A 13,749-nucleotide genomic window follows, 5' to 3' on the forward strand; every position below is an offset into this window, starting at 1 on the left:
GTCCCCAGAAAAATCTCCCACCTGCCCCCACAAGCGTTTACATCAGATGCTTTTGTGCAGATGAGGGAACCTGCCCAGTGCCTTGTGTGAACATGCCCATATGTGCACTGGGGGAATGGGGTGGAACCAGGGCGGGGGAATGGGGTGGAACCAGGGCAGGGGAAGGAGGCTGGCCTCTTCAGTTCCTATGTGGTGGCTTGGGATTCAATCTGTGAGGTGCCTTTTCAGTCCCTGTGCAGTAGCCTGGGATTCAGTCTATGAGGTGGGGGCCTGATAACAGGACTCTATCTCGCTTTGGTGAGTTTTTTCTCTTTTTCCTTTTGCCCAATAAAATCCTGCTCTACTCACCCTTCAATGTGTCCACGTGTCTAAGTTTTCCTTGTCATGTGACAAGAACCTGGTTTTAGCTGAACTGCGGGGCAAAATTCTGCATTTGTAAATGCTTACATTTGTGATCAAACTTTAATTGAACTGGTTATCAATCTTTTCTACTGAAGGGTCAGATTTAAACATTTTTTTCTGATTACAGAAGTATTAAATAATAATTGTCAAAATTGAGAAAATAGAGAAGAGCAATAAAGCTCCCAGCATTCACAGTCTTGAAATAATTACTGTTAGCATTTTGATATTTACCATCCAGCCTTTATTTTCAAGAAACACGTGTAAGAAAGAATGTAAGAATGTATATGTTTTGTTTTAAACATCATTTGGAACATACATATAATTTTCTATCCTGATTTTTCACACATTATTCAGCAAGCATTTTTCCATATTATTGTTTTAAAAAATATATTTATTATGTCTATATAACAAGAATACACCAGCAAATTTAATCATCCTTCAATTTTTGAACATTTAGTTTGTTTCTGGTATTGGTATTTCCGAATAATTTCTCAGAATGAGTTTCATTATCTGCAGCAGTTTAGAATAGTACCATTTCATTGTATCCTTGCAAATACTGAATATTTCTAACTGTAAAGCTTTGTTAACCTGACAAGTGAATCAATACAAATGACTAAAACATGCATTTTAATTTGCATTATTTTGCTTAGTGAAGTTTTTAAATGTCTTATTCATTTGTATTGCTTCTGAGGATCATTCATATCCTTAACTGAGAGACCAGATTTACTATAAAAAAATTATTTTTAAGTGAGATTTAGTTTTAATAAAGGTTTATAGAATGCCTATAGGAAGTGCTCTGTCAAGTCTATAGCTGTATTTTTTAATCAAACTTTTTATATTGAGACAACTGTGTCACATGCAGTTTTAAGAAATAATATACAGATGACCGTGTATATCTTTAATCTAGTTTCCCCCAGTGGTGACATGTTACAAAACTATTGCAATATCACAACCAGAATACTGACATTAATATAGACAAGATGCAGGATTTCCATTCCCTGACCCATGGCAATCAATTATTCTGTTGTCCACTTACATAAATTTATCAATTCTGAGATGTTACATAATGGAATTACACAGTATATAAGCATTTGAGATTGGCTTTTTCTTTAACCATAATTTCCTACAGATTCATTTCAGGGTGTGTTCATCAATACTGTGTTCCTATTTGTTACTAAATATTCCATAGGATAGATGTACCAGTTTCTGTAAACATTTATAGTTGAATTTTAATGACTATTTCATTAATACATTTGTCTAATTTCAGGGGTTGGAAGGAGAAAAGAAAATGCATTCACTAGGAAGTCATTCGGTCATCCCAACATTCACTGAAAGCAGACCATTGGGACAAATGTTATCCTATGCTTCTGATTACAAAACAACTAAAACCCAAATAAAATAAACATTAGTAAGTAGCAGTGCTAAGATTGAAACCAGATACGTATTTAAAGAAGCAAGAAAATGAGTTCAGAGAACATTTTATCATCAATAAAAACTTTCTAAAATGTAACAATTTTTCTAGGTTTAATTAAACAGGCTAAAAACTTGATGTGTCCAGTCCATGAGAGCATCCTCCTATCCACTGGACTAGGTGTCTACTAAACCACATCTTATATCTATTGTGAGGCCAACTGTCTTGAGGCCAAACAAGACGCGAGTTATATGGTAGCACTTGAGAGGGCTGCGGACACATTAGAGCAGCTTTCTCTTCCCATCTACAGCAGTTCTGGGCAGCATGCTTGGAATGGCAACGCTGGCGTCCCCGAAAAATACCAGCCCTCTTGCCAATTTCCTCTGAACCCCAACTACCCAACCCAAAATTATGTGAAGATCTGATTTTCAAACAAAACGAGGCCAATAATGCACCATTATTACGTTTCCCTAAAACATTAACAGTATGGAAATTAAGACACAAACCAGAGACCGGAAAAAAATCTTGGTGCGTTCAAAGTAACCTCAATCAGTTCCCGACTCTATTTTTCGCTTATGGTGCAATATTAACAAAAACTAAGCACAACGTGCAGAGAAACGCCCCTTCGCACTTATGACTTCCGGCCTGGGACTCTGGCTCCTCACACGCCTTTGATACAAAGTTCGAAGGCTGAGCCTTAACCATGCCACGCCCAGCGTGCTCCGGACGAGGATGCCCGAAACTGCAATGAGAGAGGGAAATTTCCTAGTCAGGTCAAGGTCCAACAAAACAAACGTCCGCACGCAGGAATTGAACCGTCTCGCAGGCAGAGGCGGCTGAACCAGGAGCGAGCGGAAGTGACGCACAGGCCGGTCGCCGGAGAAGGCGGGGCACCGAGGTAGCGCGCCCAATTGGGGCGCGGGAGAGGCCGGGGGTGTGGCAGCGTTGGCGGCGAGCAGGGGCCTGGGCGCGCTAGGGGCGGGGCCAGGGTGCTCGGCTCGCGGGGACTGGCCTCCTTCGGCAGCTGGAGGCGGTCACTCACGCTGGGCTAGGAGCTGAGGCAAGAAGGGCCATGCGGACGGCGAGGGAGTCCAGAGTCTTGAGCCCGGTGCTCCTCCCTCGCGCAGCGGTGGCTCTGCGGCCGCTGGAGTAAACACTGCCTTTGTTCCCTAGCGCCTCGTCTTTCGTCGCCCCGTCCCCTCACGCCGCCGGGCTGTGGCCGGCCCGCCCTCGGTCCTTGAACCCCATTTCGGCTCGTTCCGTGCGGATGCGGCTGCCGGGCCTGGGTTTGGGCATTGAGCGGGAGGAGGAGGAGGAGCGGCGGCGCCTGGGCGGCATGCGATGGGGAACTGCTGCTGGACGCAGTGCTTCGGACTGCTCCGCAAGGAAGCGGGGCGGCTGCAGCGAGTAGGCGGCGGCGGAGGGTAAGCCCGCTGGGGGAGGGGCCCGGCCCCCGTGGCTCCTCCTATTCGGCCCCCGGCGGGGAATCCCTTTCACCGTCCCCCAGCGGCTGGAGGTGGCGGTCGAGAGCCCTGCTACACTCACTGCTTAGCAGACGTCAGACTGGTGGTCGTCTTGGAGGCCCAGTCTGGGGTCCGGTCTTGGGGCCTCCTCGGAAAGAGGTAGAAGAGGGGGCGGGGTGTCCCTCCTGCCAGGGCGCCCTGTCACGCGGGGAAGGAGTCACGGGAGACATCATCTCCAGGAAACAAGGGGTAGCCTCGCGCTAATGGGCTGTAGGACCGGCTCCACGGCAACCTGGACACACCCTGCGCTGAGCTTAGGTTTAACGCCAAAGCTAGTATCCCTGTATCTGACCCTCTCTTTAGCCCTGGCAGAGCAGGTGGGATCTGGCTCCGGAGTTAATGTCTCAGATTGATTTTAAGTAGAAGTCATTTGGATGCTGGAGTAAAATAAGGTTCCAGATACTGATGAACTCTGGTAGCTACAAAGACTTGCTGAATTGCAGAGTTCCCAATGGGCATTCAGATTCTTGGTGCTCATAACTACAGGGACAATGTGTAATTTTTTCGTATTAAGTTTTTGAAATTTCGAGAGGAATTCCTTGCCCTGATTGCTACTCAAACGTCCTATAAGATTAGGTAAATTGCAGTCCTTCTGAACTTCACTTCTCTTGAGTAAACCTCGGATATTGCTTAGGTTTTGTATATGCACCATCCACAGAATAGTAATTTCATAATTCCGTTTTTGTGTTTTTTTATTTCATATATATTGAAAAAATTAGAGCAAATTCCTTTGGGGTTGGCTTTGTTGTTATTAAATGTCCCTCCGGAATTCAAACCTAGAATTGAAAATCTGAACCAAGCCAGTCTGTGTAAGGACTAAGACTGTTTTGCACTTTCTGAAACAGATTGCTAATTTTTCATAATCTGTTCCATTTAACTAACATTATTGGGTAATAAGATGTTCAACATAAATAAATTGCAGTAAATGATCATAATTTTAATCTTTGGTAATGGAGATCTTATAAAATATAGGATTCTCATTCATTAATTAGGCATTGTGTCACCTCTCTGATGCAAAATAGCTAAGGTTTTACACTAAGTATCCCTAGAATGGAAGGACAAGGATTTGCAGTTTGTGCCTAGTGTAATATTTCGATTTCCCTAATTTATGAGTTCTTACTCTTGAGTGGGACATGACAGTTGTTTTATCTTGTCATCCAGGATCATCTGGTTTAAGTATTTATAATTTTTGTGTGTGAATGAAACTTACAAGGTCAAGCTGCTTAAGTAGGCTTGCCCAAGAACTAGATACCACACAATCTTTGGCTTTTACTATTATTTGTAGTTGTGTTACAGGGCGTTAAATTCTAACTCTAAGAAAGTTGGTTGGTGAGGGAGCAGTACTTACATTCTAAATGGATAAGCAAAAAACTTTATATTTGACTTTGGACTACATGATGTGTCTGTGGACTTTAGTTTAGTTTTGTTTTTTTCATGTGGTCTCCGTAGAATACAGCATTAAAATTGTAGGTTCTACTCCCTCAGCTCGTGAGCTTGGCAGCACAGGGAGGTGGCAGGAGGAAATCCATGAATCAGCGTGAGTGTTAATTGTCTGTAGATATGCCATAAAAACATAAGCAGGTGGAATATTTCTCTTTTTTTTTTTTTTTTTTTTTTTTTTTTTGAGACAGAGTCTCGCTCTGTCGCCCAGGCTGGAGTACAGTGGCGCGCGATCTCGGCTCACTGCAACCTTCGCCTCCCGGGTTCACGCCATTCTCCTGCCTCAGCCTCCTGAGTAGCTGGGACTGACTGCAGGCGCCCGACACCATGCCCGGCTAATTTTTTTGTATTTTTAGTAGAGACCGGGTTTCACCCTGTTAGCCAGAATGGTCTTGATCTCCTGACCTCATGATCCGCCAGCCTTGGCCTCCCAAAGTGCTGGGATTACAGGCATGAGCCACTGCGCCCGGCCAGCAGGTTGAGTATTTCTTATCTGAAATACTTGCTTTGGAGTTCACATTTTTATTCAGATTTTGGAATATATGCATTATATACTGGTGTAGTATCTGAAAATCTGAAATCCAGAATTCTCCAATGAACATTTCCTTTGAGTAACATGTTGGCACTCAAAAAGTTTCAGATTTTGGAACATTTCAGATTTTGGGTTTTGGGGTTAGGTATACTCAACTTGTGGTTGGGTTTTTACTGTTTGTGGGCAAAGCTCTTTCAACAAGTCCTGTGGAGGCAGTGAGAGTTTATAGGTTGTGGACACTGTCATCTAAAATTATATAATGGTGATATTGATCCTATTACTTTAAGTCTATAAACAGGATTTGACGGTTCCCTTACTTGAATTTTCGATTAACTTATTGTTTAACATCAATTTTAATACTGTTTTAGCAGCTTCCAGTAAGCATGTAGAGACAGATGGATATAGTTACTTGTGCAGTAAGGTTAAACTCTTATTTTAGTTGTTTTTTTTTTTATCAGCTGTTTTGATTTTCTTTCAAGTATAGGTCTGGATAGTTAGTAGTTCTTCTAAAGGTGAAAAAGTTGAGGAGTAATCACAAAAACTTGATTTGATCCTATATGTCTTTGTAGTGACCACAAAAGAAGAGGGTGTCCTCAACTTTTTTTAGCTTGATTTAAGCTAGACTTCACAGGGAAGCCTTATGATCTGAGGCCTGGTTTCTGAGTCTGGCAGATTGACATGCCCCTGAGAAATCTCAAAATCAGATCACTCGTTTTTTACTATTTTAATCTCAAAACCAGAATTACCACTTTTTCCAGTTTATAAAATACTAGGGAATTCTAGTATAGTATATTCTAGGATATCTGTTTCACCAGTCAAAATATCAGTATCAGTGTTGAGGTATGTTGGAAACCCTACTACTAATGAAGTCATTTGGTGATTAAAGCAGAGAGAATTAAATATCTTTAAGGAATAAAACTTAGGCATCCTAATGAGTCATACTTCTTCACTGAGTTTTGCCTGCCAACACTTTCTGCAGGGCTCCATCTGCTGGTCAGTTCTCCTGTTTCTCTGAGCAGGCCTTTGTATAGACTTAGTTTTTTCTTTCTCAGATAGAAGACCCAATTAAGTTTTGTTGTGTTGTATTTAATTCCTATTTCTATATTACTGTATAATTCCACATAGTGATTCCACTTAAGATAAACTAGTTTTTATAGAAAGGTAAACCATATTTTGTATCCTCATCAATATGTAACATTTGTTGGCCTTTTTGGCTCCGGCAGCCAAGTTGCTTTCAGGCAGTAGTTTACAGTGATTTGCTTTTCCATTCCTAGTAAAAATGATTTTAATAATAACTGACAACATTCCGTTACTTCCTATGTGCCAGGCACTGTTCTAAGTACTTTATATTATCTCACTTATTCCTCCCCGCAATCCTGTGAGGCAAGTAAGTATATGTATTATATATATTATAGGTTGAAAACTGAAACTTAGAAAGTTGAACTTTCCCAAGATAGCAGAGCTGGGATTGCAACCCAGGTCCCTCTGAATTCAGAGTTCTTATCCTTAACCACCACAAATAGTTCATGGCAGTTTATTCTATAGGTAAACATTTGGTTGCTATCTCTCTCATTGCAGTATCTTGAACGTTGTCACCAGAAGAACTTATGAATATACCTGAACAACTTGACTCTTTATTCTGTGTGCTAAGCTGTCTTTTTCTTGAAACTATGCACTTGACTTCCACAATATCACCTTTATCTTATTTTCCTGTTTCTTTCCTAGCTATTCTTATTCTGTCTATTAAATGTGGAGATTTTCTTGTCTTCTCTTTTTTAATTTCCTTCATATGTGTATTACGTGCCCCTGAAGAAATTTTACCCATTCCTATGATTTCAACCACCACTACTTCCAAATCTCATCTTCTGCTTGTAGATCTTTTCAGTTGTCTACCTAAGAGGCACTCTTGGATATATTCAATTAAATCTCTATATATTATTTTCAGTCTCTCCTTAAACATACTGAACCTGTTTTCTTCCTGTCTTCTGCCATAAACATTGCCTTTCAAACTGCTTAGTCAGCAGCTTCCAGACTACTCTCTCTATTGTAGCTCTCATACTTCAGCCCATCCTCCCTTCCTATCATGAGTTAGGCTTTCTAAAACCCGCATTGGATTGTTTCTTTCCTTTGCTGAGCAACTTCCATCTGCTCCCTGATTCCCATAGCTAAATTTCTAAGTCTTTTTTTTTTTTTTTTTTTTTTCCCAAAAAGGAGTCTCGCTCTCTTGCCCAGGCTAAAATGCACTGGCACAATCCTGGCTCACTACAACTTCCGCCTCCTGAGTTCAAGTGATTGTCTTGCCTCAGCTCCGCAAGTAGCTGGGATTACAGGCACCCACCACCATGCCTGGCTAATTTTTGTATTTTTAATAGAGACAGGATTTCACCATGTTGGCCTGGCTAGTCTCGAATTCCTGACCTGAAACGATCTGCCCACCTCGGCTTCCCAAAGTGCTAGAATTACAGGCACGAGCCACTGTGCCCGGCCCTAAATTTCAAAGTCTTTTTTCCTTCTGTGACAGCATGATGAATTACATGGCATTCAGATGTATGGCATACTGTCCCTTTGTATACTCAGGATGATGTTTAGTTCTATATTTGGGTTTCTATAATCTCTTTGTCAAAAAATGTCAGGATACAAATCAGTGAGAAAAACATTAAAAGAATAACATTAAAGCTATTCTAATTTCAAAAAAACGTGTCATTCATAAATCTTAGCATTTTAACTTTTTGATAACTTACTATCTTCCCAACTACTAGTTTAAACTTTGGACAAAGCAATGTAACCTTAACCTGTTTTTACCAGTGTTATTCTCTCCCATCCTTTCACTTACCACTTTTAATATCCTATATACCAGATGGACTGTGCTTGTTCTTGTTTTCCTAAAATACAGTGTTTTCTTTTTTTTTCCCCAAGACGGAATCTTGCCCTGTTGCCCAAGCTGGAGTGCAGTGGTGTGATCTTGCTCACTGCAACCTCCGCCTCCCAGGTTCAAGCAATTCTCCTGCCTCAGCATCCCGAGTAGCTGGGATTACAGGTGCGTGCCACCACACCTGGCTAATTTTTGTATTTTTTAGTAGAGACGGGGTTTTGCCATGTTGGCCAGGCTGGTCTCGAACTCCTGACCTCGTGATCCCCCCGTCTCGGCCTCCTAAAGTGCTGGGATTACAGGCGTGAGCCACTGTGCCTGGCCAAATACAGTGTTTTCTAACCCTGTGCCTTTGTGGGTGATATTTATTTTCTTTTTTCTTTTTCTTTTTATTTTTTTTGAGACGAGGTCTCACTCTGTCACCCAGGCTGGAGTGCAGTGGTGTGATCTAGGCTTATTAAAACCTCCACCTCCCGGGCTCAAGCAGTTCTACCTCAGCCTCCCAAGTAGCTGGGACTACAGGCGCAGGCCACCACGCTTGGCTAATTTTTGCATTTTTTGTAGAGGCACGCAGGGTTTCACCATGTTGCCCATGCTGGTCTGGAACTCCTGAACTCAAGTGATCTGCATACCTCAGCCTCCCAAAGTGTTGGAATTACAGTTGTGAGCCACTGCGCCTGGCCTCTGTGATATTCCTTCTTTTTTTAGTTTTTTTGTGAGCTTTCACTTACCTTTACCTTACCTTACTTACCTTCCCTATGAAACCCGCTCCAAGCCCCTGAAACCATATTATCTCCCTGAGGAACTAATATTTTCTACAGGCTTATTTTTGCTCTATATCAAGGGTTGGCAAACTTTTTCTGTAATGGGCCAGATAATATGTATTTTAGGGTTGGCAGGTGGTATGGTCTGTCACAACTACTGAACTTGCCTGTTTTAGTGCAAGAGCAGCCATAGACAGCATTTCAACAAATGAGTGTGGCTATATTTCAATGCAACTTTATTTACAAAAATAGGCAGAGGGCCAGATTTGGCCAGTGGGCCATAGTTGCCAACTCCTGGTACCATATGTACCGTGATGTACGCTAAGAGCTCCTCAAGGAGATCAAGGACTGTGTTTTATCACTCTCTCCATTCTCAGTATCTTACATTTGTTGAATGAACAGCCAGAAGAGTTATTTGAACTTGCAGGATCTACAAAACTACAATTTCTCCTATCCTTCGTTTTTTTTAAGGCCTAAAGATAATTCCCTAACTTTGGCAAAAACACCACATACCCAGATACTTAAACACATATCCTACCAGTTTTATATTGACTCACTATTTTTTTTTAAAGAGATCATATTGAGTACCTTTGAGAATTTAAAAAATATTTATTATATATTGCTAAAATATAGAAATCAATAGTGTCAGCATTAGAAGATTTATTTTGGTTCTGCATGTTTTTCAGTTTTGAAAAAAATATAAAAGTGTAAGATGTTTCTCTTGGAATTTCAGAAGATAGGAAGGAAAACAGTAGTGCATTTAAATGGATATGGATTTTTTAAACATTCTTTGTTAAACCTTAAAGACTCCCTAAGACTCTGTTCTGAATATCATTCCATTTTTCCCTAATACATTTTTAGTCTTAAATGTACTTTTCCTGGGTAATGGTACTTCACCTACTACTTATATGCTAATAAGTTCAGTCATCTTAGTCTGAGCTCTGAAATATCTAATTGCTACTGTGTAGTTCCACTTATCTATCAAACATAACTGTAAATTAATTTTGTAAAGCTGAATTCATCTTTGTATCCTTCTCATAGCCCTTTCCTCCTTTTTCCTCTTTAAGCCCCAGCCTTTTCTACTACTTCGTTCCCTACCTTGTGAGTGGTATCTGTAGTCACCTAAGCCATGAAACTAAGAACCGTATCAAGTTCTTTCCTGTTACTCACCCTTCAAACCCGGGTTATCAAGTCCCTGCCTTCTGAATGGCCCCTACATGTTAGATCTTTCTAACATCTATATCCTCTCTGCCTTAAAACAGACCCTTCTGTCCTCTATATTTGTAGTTCTACCCTCCTGATATGCCCTTTTGAACTTGTGTCTCCCTAATCTGAAAACCAAAAGGAAAGCAACATGAAACCTTATGTAGACTCCAACATCTCCCTCTAGCTGTTACCCTGACTACCATGTCTCCCTCCAGCTATTAACCCTATCTCCTATCTTTTCCCTTAAATATGTTTCTTAGGAATTGTCTGGTCTTGCCTAGTCTTGATGTCTTCTTGAGAAGTGTTTCCTCACTTCTCACTCAGTCTTCAAAGTAACCTAATGTTCACCTTTCCTGCTGCTGCTCCCCTCTGCATATTCATTTTCTTCTCAGTCATGACATTTTGGAGTCCTTTAAAACTTCTGTTAGACTCTTCTCACACTATACTCTCCTTAAAGAGTGACATGCATATAGCTGCTAACCTAGGGGTTGTCTTTGACACTTTTCCCCATCATCCCATGTTTCCAGTCCATCCTCAAGACCAGATGATGTCTTTTTTATCTCTTAAATAACTTCAGTCCACCCACTTCTCTCGCTGCTGCCACATTAATCCAGGCTGTTGTCATTTGTTGCCTAGATTTCCAATAATTCTGTGTGTATTCCTCGTTCACCATTCTCTGACACTACTTTGTTTTCCTTCATGGCGCTCACCACTCCATGACTTTGTAGACTCCGAGCATTTGTTTGTCTGTTGACTGTTCTCCCTTAATAGAGTATAAATTTCATGTGGTCAGAGACTTTGTTTGTTCCTGTATCTCCAGTGTACCAGCGGTGCTTGCCACATAGTAGGTGCTCAATAAATATTTGTCGACTGGGTGAATAGACTATCAAGTGGGTCTACCCACATATATTCCTGACCTTTTCCAATTTATCCTGCACCCTGGAATCGAAGTGATCTTAAATGCACATCTGATACTCTGGTTTCTCTTCAGAGTCAATAGATCTTTTGCCTTTTAAATGCAAATCTGTGACACAAATACAACATAAATTCTGAAGTGGCTTACCAAACTTGTAGGATAAAGACTGAAATCTTAATGGAGCTTTCAAGGCTCTGTGTTAATCTTTTCCTTGCCTACCTCTTCTTTCTCCTTTTATTTTTTTATTTTTGCTTCATGTGTGTCACACTTTTCCTTGAATCTATTTCTTTCCTTTTTACTTAGATGACTCCTATTCACTCATCTTGTAGATGCCAGCTTAAGAATCCTTTCCTACAGAAGTCTTCCAAAACCATCTCCTACCCTCCAGAGGGTAAGTCTGCACATCATCATGGAACCATCTGCTTTTCTTCTGTGCATGTTCTTAGTTTATAGTCATACTGAAATAGTGTGATTATTTGGTTAATGCCTGTCTGCTGCTCTCAATAAAAAGGAAGGAGTTTATGCCTGTTTTTCCATACCACTGAATGAATACCCAGCTCTCAGTTAAGTGCCTAGTACATATTACATGTTCAGTAAATACTTGTTGGCAGAATTAATGAATACAGTATCTTGAATATGTCAGGTTCTTTTCACTCCTCCTTGCCTTTGGTACCTTCCGCTCCCTGAAACATCTCTTTTATCTGCTTGGAGGCCTGGCTCATTCCTCGGCCTCAGGCTGATTTTTGATGACACCTCATCTGAACATATCCCCTCTCACAGCATAGTAGTTGTTAATTTACCTGTGTGTCTACCCTGTTAGATTATAAGCCTTTTGGATACATGGGTTTAAAATATTTCAGATGTATAGCTATGCGTGTTACTGTATTACATAGCTATGCCTGGCTATGCCTGTCACTCAGTAACTTACGGAAATAAAAAATTGGAAGATTCAGTGGCATAGATACATAAGTGGCAACAGTTTCCAAAAGAAGAGGGTTGTCAGTGATTTCAGATGCTGCACACAAATTGCAGAGGACAAATAGCAAGGAACTAAAAGACCTCTAAGGTCCCTTCTCATTATTAGTTTCCTTTAAATCAGGCTCTTAAAAGGCAATAACTGTTTTTTAAACCCTTGCATTATGTCTTTGACATGTTTGGAGGGAAGAATTTGTCTCCTCTCTGCCAAGGCATAAAATTAAGTTTTTGAACATATTCTTCGTAAACATGTCTTTATTAGGAAGAAGCTTATTAAACAGTAAATATGATTATTATTACTACCTGTATTAGGGTTCTCCAGAGAAATGGAACCAGTAGGAGATATCTGTATTTCTATGTTTACATGTAGGTAGATATATATAAACAGATATAAAATGAGAACTGTCATAAGGAATTGCCTCATATGATTATGGAGGTTAAGTCCCACAATCTGTTATTTGCAAGCTGGAGACCCAGGAAAGCTGGTCGTGTAAGTCTTAGTTCATGGGCGGAAGACCAGTGTCTCAGCTCAAGCAGTCAAGTAGAGAGAATTCAATTCAACCTTCCTTCAGCTTTTTTTGTTCTGGTCAGGCCCTGAATGGATTAAATGATGGCAGCCCACCCACCTTGGAAAGGGCAATTTGCTTTACTCAGTCCACCAATTCAAATGCGAGTCTGTTCTCTAACACCCTTGCAGATGCACCAGATATAATGTTTAGCCAGATATCTGGGCATCTGGTGACCCACTCATGTTAATGTATAAAATTAACCATCACATCACCTTATGTCACTGCTATCCCTACCTGGAAAAATCTGTTGATTTTGTCCCTTAAGATTTGAGTGGTTAAATCTCTATTGAAATATTTGATACTAATTGGAAAACAATGTTTCCATCATCTTTGTAATACTTTTTGCCAGGCATTAGATTTATAATCTTTCCAGTCTTCTGAAAAAAAAAATAGCATTCTTGGGAAGCTTTTAATTTTTAATAGACTTTGGAACAATTTACCATGATTCTTCCTCATTTATTTATAGTGTCAAGCAAAACATACAGGGAAAGACTTTCTTATTTTATTCTGACAGATATAAAGAGGAATATGAAGAAAAGGTACAATATCAATGTAGAATTTGTGATAATTTTTCAGTTACCTTTTACTTAAGTCACTTTGATATGAGTATTTGCCTGCTATGCAAAACAAAGTGAGAAGCATAAAATACTGCATTTTAAGCCTATTCTTAACAAGACTGGTTTTATCTTTAATAAAAGTATCTTGAAATCCACCTTGAGAACATCAATAAGTGAATATGTATGCAAGTATCTCCACTTTTGTACCACGTTAGTTTCAAATTCTTCCAAATTTCTGTATATGCCTCCATCGTTCAGAGTATTATTCTCCAGGAACCAGTCATAGCCTTTCTTTTCTACCCCTCTGATGTCCTTTATGTGTCTGAATCTGTCTTAGGCTGTGTTGACATAAAGGAATATCTGAGACTGGGTAATTTATAAAAGAAAAAAAAAGCTTACTTGGCTCACAATTTTGATGTCTGGAAAAGTCCAAGATTGGGCATCTGCATGTGGTAAGGTGCAGACTGCTTCCACTAGTGGCAAAAGGTGAAGGGAAGCCACTGTGTGCAGAAATCACACGGCAAAAGAGGAAGCAAGGAGGGAGTGCCAGGCTCTTTTTAACAACCTGCTTTCATGGGAACTCAC

The 13,749-nt window shown here is 40.4% G+C and overlaps 1 protein-coding gene across 3 annotated transcripts in view; it reads left to right on the plus strand.

Annotated features, from left to right (window-relative positions):
- The first annotated feature begins 249 nt into the window (after positions 1 to 249).
- The window catches only part of AP1AR (adaptor related protein complex 1 associated regulatory protein), a 52,564-nt gene continuing 39,064 nt past the window's right edge, over positions 250 to 13,749 (plus strand). For all 3 annotated transcript variants that reach the window (XR_010133462.1, XM_055385178.2, XM_004040291.5), the window contains exon 1: positions 250 to 3,237. Coding sequence is in view for 2 of the 3 variants with exons in the window: in XM_055385178.2 (XP_055241153.1) it covers positions 3,155 to 3,237 (83 nt within the window). In the remaining variant the exon portion in view is untranslated. The remainder of the gene's footprint in view (positions 3,238 to 13,749) is intronic.

The sequence above is a fragment of the Gorilla gorilla genome, chromosome 3 (assembly GCF_029281585.2).
Source record: "Gorilla gorilla gorilla isolate KB3781 chromosome 3, NHGRI_mGorGor1-v2.1_pri, whole genome shotgun sequence".
NCBI classification, from domain to species: domain Eukaryota; kingdom Metazoa; phylum Chordata; class Mammalia; order Primates; family Hominidae; genus Gorilla; species Gorilla gorilla.